Below are 5861 nucleotides of genomic sequence, written 5' to 3' on the forward strand. Positions count from 1 at the left end.
TTTACCAGTAACCATCACGTCTTCAACTGCAAGGCAGTGTAACATTTGTCTTCTCTATTAAACATGCAATTGTACTCAAACCATCAGACTGTGTATTGGAATGACAGTGTTGCTGCCAGCAGAGGGGGAACTCACGTTTACTGGTTGCTTCTCACACTCTCACTCAAGCAACTCTAGCTCTCGCTCTAGCCTAGTCGGTTCAGTTGATGCAGATGTACATGAAGGAAGAGCAGATAAATGTATTGGTTTAATCTTTATTTCAAATGTTATTGAGGTGAAATGTACATGTAATATTGAAGAAGAGAGCCAACCGTAATTGTAATGTACATAAAGAAGAACCAGATATATTGTATATCACGTGTCAAACTCGTTCCACGGACGGCCGAGTGTCTGCGGGTTTTTGCTTCCCCCTTGTACTTAATTGATATAATAAGGTCAAACATTAGTAAGGAACTCCCCTCCACTGGTTGTCTAAGCTGCAGACTCTAGGCCCTCTGTGGAATGAGTTTGACACCTCTGCTGTATATTGTTTCAAACTGTATTAGAAGTGTGGAACTCTCTTCTCACAACACATCAACTACACTCTATTTAGCTGCCTCTTACTATGGCCTCAGAACACAATGGAAGTCTAGACAAATAAATGTTTGGAAGATTTTACATTGTATATATTTTTGGGGGGTTTGGGCACAGGTCTGAGTTTCATTGGACAATAACTGAATTGTATGTTAATACTTATATGTTAGTCTTATGTTTCTTATGACATTTCTTCTTCTTCTTCCTAGGTTTTTCCTTAGGTTCTTCAGGATCCTCTGGAGGTTCAGGCTCCCAAGGCTCTGTTGGTTCAGGTTCTACTGGTTCAGGCTCCCCTGAAGGTTCAGGCTCTACTGGATCAGGCTCTGCCCGGGTCATTATCTGATGGTTCCGGCTTTGCTGGTTCAGGCTCTGCTAGTTCAGGCTCTGCTGGTTCAGACTCTGCGGAATTAGGCATTGCTGGCTCAGGCTCTGCTGGTTCAGGCTCTACTGGTTCAGAATCTGCGGATGCAGGCTCTGATGGCTCAGGCTCTGTTGGTTCAGGCTCAACTGGTTCAGGCTCTACTAGTTCAGACTCTGCTGGTTCCGACTCTGCTGAATTAGGCATTGCTGGCTCAGGCTCTGTTGGTTGAGGCTCTACTGGTTCAGAATCTGCGGGTGCAGGCACTGATGGCTCAGGCTCTGTTGGTTCAGGCTCGACTGGTTCAGGTACTGCGGGTTCAGTTTCTGCTGGTTCAGGCTCTTCTGTTTCAGGCTCTACTAGCTCAGACTCTCCTGAAGGTTCCGGCTCTACTGGTTCAGGCTCTGCTGGTTCAGGCTCTTCTACTGGCTCAGGCTCTGCTGGATCAGGTTCTTCCGGTGCTGCTGGTCCAGACTCTCCTGGTTCAGGCTCTACCAGTTCAGGCTCTTCTGGTTCAGGCTCTCCTGGTTCAGGCTCTACAGGTTCAGGTTCTGATGGTTCAGGCTCTCCTGGTTCAGGCTCTACAGGTTCAGACTCTACTGGTTCAGGCTCTCCTGGTTCAGGCTCTACAGGTTCAGGTTCTGCTGGTTCAGGCTCTGCTGGTTCAGGCTCCCCAGGCTCTGCTATTTCAGGATCTGCTACTTCAGGCTCTGCTGGTTCAGAATCTGCGTGTGCAGGCTCTACTGGCTCATGCTCTGCTGTTTCAGGCGCTTCTGTTTCAGGCTCTACTTGCTCAGACTCTCCTGAAGGTTCCGGCTCTACTGGTTCAGGCTCTTCTACTGGCTCAGGCTCTGCTGGATCAGGTTCGTCTGGTGCTGCTGGTCCAGACTCTCCTGGTTCAGGCTCTACCAGTTCAGGCTCTTCTGGTTCAGGCTCTTCTGGTTCAGGCTCTACCGGTTCAGGCTCTCCTGGTTCAGGTTCTGCTGGTTCAGGCTCTGCTGGTTCAGGCTCCCCAGGCTCTGCTAGTTCAGGATCTGCTGCTTCAGGCTCTGCTGGTTCAGAATCTGCGGGTGCAGGCTCTACTGGCTCAGGCTCTGCTGGTTCAGGCTCTAATAGTTTAGGTTCTGCGGGTTCAGGCTCAGCTGGTTCAGGTTCTGCAGGCCCAGGTTCTGCTGGTTTAGGTTCTTCATGCTCTGCTAGTTGTTCTGTCTCTGCTGCTTCAGGCTCTGCTGGTTCAGGCTCTGTAGGCTCAGGCTCTGTAGGCTTAGGCTCTGCTGGTTCAGGCTCTAATTGTTCAGGCTCTTCTACTAGCTCAGGCTCTGCTGGTTCAGGCTCTCCAAGCTCTGCTGGTTCAGGCCCTGCTAGTTCTGTTTCTTCATGCTCTGCTGGTTCTCTCTCTGGTGGTTCAGGTTCTGCTGGCTCAGGCTTTGTGGGTTCAGGCTGTGCAGTATCAGGCTCTGCTGGTTCTGTCTTCCCTGAATGTTCAGACTCTACTGGTTCAGGCTCTACCGGTTCAGGCTCTGCTGTTTCAGGCTTTTCCACTGGCTCAGGCTCTGCTGGATCAGATTCTTCCGGTGCTGCTGGTTCAGACTCTACTGGTTCAGGCTCTCCTGGTTCAGGCTCTACTGGTTCAGGTTCTGCTGGTTCAGGCTCTGTTGGTTCAGGCTCCCCAGGCTCTGCTATTTCAGGATCTGCTGCTCCAGGCTCTGCTGGTTCAGAATCTGCGTGTGCAGGCTCTACTGGCTCAGGCTCTGCTGGTTCAGGCGCTTCTGTTTCAGGCTCTACTAGCTCAGACTCTCCTGAAGGTTCCGGCTCTACTGGTTCAGGCTCTGCTGGTTCAGGCTCTTCTACTGGCTCAGGCTCTGCTGGATCAGGTTCTTCCGGTGCTGCTGGTCCAGACTCTCCTGGTTCAGGCTCTTCTGGTTCAGGAGGCTCTACTGGTTCAGGTTCTGCTGGTTCAGGCTCTGCTGGTTCAGGCTCCCCAGACTCTGCTAGTTCAGGATCTGCTGCTTCAGGCTCTGCTGGTTCAGAATCTGCGTGTGCAGGCTCTACTGGCTCAGGCTCTGCTGGTTCAGGCTCTAATAGTTTAGGTTCTGCGGGTTCAGGCTCAGCTGGTTCAGGTTCTGCAGGCCCAGGTTCTGCTGGTTTGGGTTCTTCATGCTCTGCTAGTTGTTCTGTCTCTGCTGCTTCAGGCTCTGCTGGTTTAGGCTCTGTAGGCTCAGGCTCTGCTGGTTCAAGCTCTAATGGTTCAGGCTCTTCTACTAGCTCAGGCTCTGCTGGTTCAGGCTCTCCAGGCTCTGCTGGTTCAGGCCCTGCTAGTTCTGTTTCTTCATGCTCCGCTGGTTCTCTCTCTGCTGATTCAGGTTCTGCTGGCTCAGGCTTTGTGAGTTCAGGCTGTGCAGGATCAGGCTCTGCTGGTTCTGTCTTCCCTGAATGTTCAGACTCTACTGGTTCAGGCTCTGCTGGTTCAGGCGCTCCTGGTTCAGGCTCTGCTGGTTCAGACTCTGCTGGTTCAGGTTCTGCTGGTTCAGGGTCTGCTGCTTCAGGATCTGCTGGTTCAGAATCTGCGGGTGCAGGCTCTACTGGCTCAGGCTCTGCTGGTTCAGGCACACCACTATCTGCTGGTTTAGGTTCTTCATGCTCTGCTAGTTGTTCTGCCTTTGCTGGTTCAGGATCTGCTGCTTCAGGCTCTGCTGGTTCAGGCTGAGTAGGCTCAGGCTCTGCTTGTTCAGGCTCTAATGGTTCAGGCTCTTTTACTGGCTCAGGCTCTGCTGGTTCAGGCTCTTCAGGCTCTGCTGGTTCAGGCCTTGCTAATTCAGTTTTTTCATGCTCTGCTGGTACTCTCTCTGCTGGTTCAGGTTCTGCTGGTTCAGGCTTTGTGGGTTCAGGATGTGCAGGTTCAGGCTCTGCTGATTCAGGCTCTACTCGTTCAGGCTCCCCTGATGGTTCAGGCTCTGCTGGTTCAGGCTCTTCTGGTTCTGGTGGTTTAGGTTCTTCAGGCGTTGCGGGTGCAGGCTCTGATGGTTCAGGCTCACCTGAAGGTTCAGGCTCTACTGGTTCTTCATCTGCTGGTTCCGGCTTTACTGCTTCAGGCTCTACTGCTTCAGGCTCTGCTGGTTCAGGCTCTTCTACTGGCTCAGGCTTTGCTGGTTCAGGCTCTTCAGGCTCTGCTGGTTCAGGCCCTGCTAGTTCAGATTCTTCATGCTCTGCTGATTCTCTCTCTGCTGGTTCAGGCTCTGTGGGTTCAGACTCTGCGGGTTCAGGCTCTGCTCGTTCAGGCTCCCCTGATGGTTCAGGCTCTACTGGTTCAGGCTCTGCTGGTTCAGGCTCTACTGGTTCAGTCTTCCCTGAAGGTTCAGACACTACTGGTTCAGGCTCTGCTGCCGGATCAGGCTCTGCTGATTCAGGTTCTTCCGGTGCTGCTGGTTCAGTCTCTACCAGTTTAGGCTCTGCTGGTTCAGGCTCTTCAACTGGCTCAGACTCTGCTGGTTCAGGTTCTTCCGGTGCTGCTGGTTCAGACTCTACTGGTTCAGGTTCTGCCAGTTCAGGCTCTGCTCGTTCAGGCTCTGATGGTTCAGGCTCTACTCGTTCAGGCTTCCCTGAAGGTTCAGGTTCTACAGGTTCAGGCTCTGCTACTGTCTCAGGCTCTGCTGATTCAGGTTCTTCCGGAGCTGCTGGTTCAGACTCTACTGGTTCTGGCTCTACCGTTTCAGGCTCTGCTGGTTCAGGCTCCCCAGGCTCTGATGGTTCAGGCTCTGCTGGTTCTGGCTGTACTGGTTCAGTCTCCCCTGAAGGTTCAGTCTCTACTGGTTCAGGCTCTTCTACTGGCTCAGGCTCTGCTGATTCAGATTCTTCAGGCGCTGCTGGTTCAGGCTCTGCAGGTTCAGGATCTGCTGGTTCAGGCTCTGCTGATTCAGGCTCTAGTGGTTCTGGCTCTGCTGCTTCAGGCTTTGCAGGTTCAGGATCTACTAGTCCAGGCTCTACTGGTTCAGGCTCTACTGGTTCAGGCTCTTCAGGTACTACTGGTTCAGACTCTGGTTCAAGTTCTGCTGGTTCAGGCTCTGCTGGTTCAGGCTCTGGTTCAGGCTCTACTAGGTGATCAGATGAACCGCTCCCTGGTTGTCTATTTACCTCAATGATGTTCTGGATGAGGTCCGGACTGGGGAAGTCCATGCTGATTACCCCCAAGCAGTTTGGTTTATCAGAGCCTGTCTTTAGTTTACCTAAGAGCTTATTGAGCTGATCATTAACCACTCTGGCCACAGTTTTAGGGCCTTTGAAAAAGCCTGTGGTGGAGGTGTCAGTCAAGGAAATTGTATGAGCACAATTCTTTTGAGCTTCTTTCAGATGTTTTGTGATCGTTTTCATCTTGTTTTCAATGTTTTTGAACCATCCGTCGTAAGTGACGAAAGTGTTATGGTTAAGGGTTCCGACATTGAAATTGGTACTCTGCACAAAGACGATCTTCCTTCTCGCGTCTCGCATGTGGGGGACCAACGTCTTTGTCCATACATTATCTTTGGATTTCTTAATCAAATCCTTGATAGATTCTCCAGCATTCCAGATACTCATCCCTTGCAGTGTCACTCTCAAAAGTACAGTCTCACTGTCATGTTTGCCCAAGAACTCCCACAGAATGTTTAGCACATCATGGAACTTGGTATGTTTTATATGCCCATCCATGACATCAAGGGTGTTGTGGAAAATACTGGCCTCTATACGTAAATCAAAGTACCGCAATCCTGCTTTCAGCTGGTTCTCCAAGGTCCAAGCCTGACACTGTATAAGAGTTCCACCATACAAAGTTAGGCTCTCGTGAGTTCCTGGAATAGTAACAGCTGAAAGGAGGTGGTCATCAGGTATCGACGCCATCCACTTTTCCTTATAAGAGTTTTCATGAAGCGCTGTGTCGTCACTAAAACCTGAACCA

General features: G+C 51.1%; 1 protein-coding gene across 1 annotated transcript; it reads right to left on the reverse strand.

Moving 5' to 3' along the window:
* Positions 1-889: 889 nt before the first annotated feature.
* On the reverse strand, positions 890-5104 carry LOC120022006 (cell surface glycoprotein 1-like). The gene is made up of 4 exons (XM_038965807.1): positions 3773-5104; positions 2870-3712; positions 1841-2215; positions 890-1609 (listed from the first exon to the last, which is right to left on the reverse strand). Exons 1-4 carry the CDS (start codon positions 5102-5104, stop codon positions 890-892), a joined length of 3270 nt encoding a protein of 1089 aa, XP_038821735.1.
* Positions 5105-5861: the final 757 nt, after the last annotated feature.

This window comes from Salvelinus namaycush, chromosome 27 (assembly GCF_016432855.1).
Source record: "Salvelinus namaycush isolate Seneca chromosome 27, SaNama_1.0, whole genome shotgun sequence".
NCBI lineage: Eukaryota > Metazoa > Chordata > Actinopteri > Salmoniformes > Salmonidae > Salvelinus > Salvelinus namaycush.

What these genes read in the sequence shown, in the direction of transcription:
- LOC120022006 (XM_038965807.1), bottom strand. Translation starts at nt 5,104, where the DNA reads ATGGACTTCCCCAGTCCGGACCTCATCCAGAACATCATTGAGGTAAAT. An exon ending in AACCTGAACCAGCAGAGAGA is followed by an intron (nt 3,713 to 3,772) that starts GTACCAGCAGAG and finishes GAGCCTGAAGAG; the next exon opens with CCTGAACCAGCAGAGCCTGA. An exon ending in AACCAGAAGAGCCTGAACTG is followed by an intron (nt 1,610 to 1,840) that starts GTAGAGCCTGAA and finishes GAAATAGCAGAG; the next exon opens with CCTGGGGAGCCTGAACCAGC.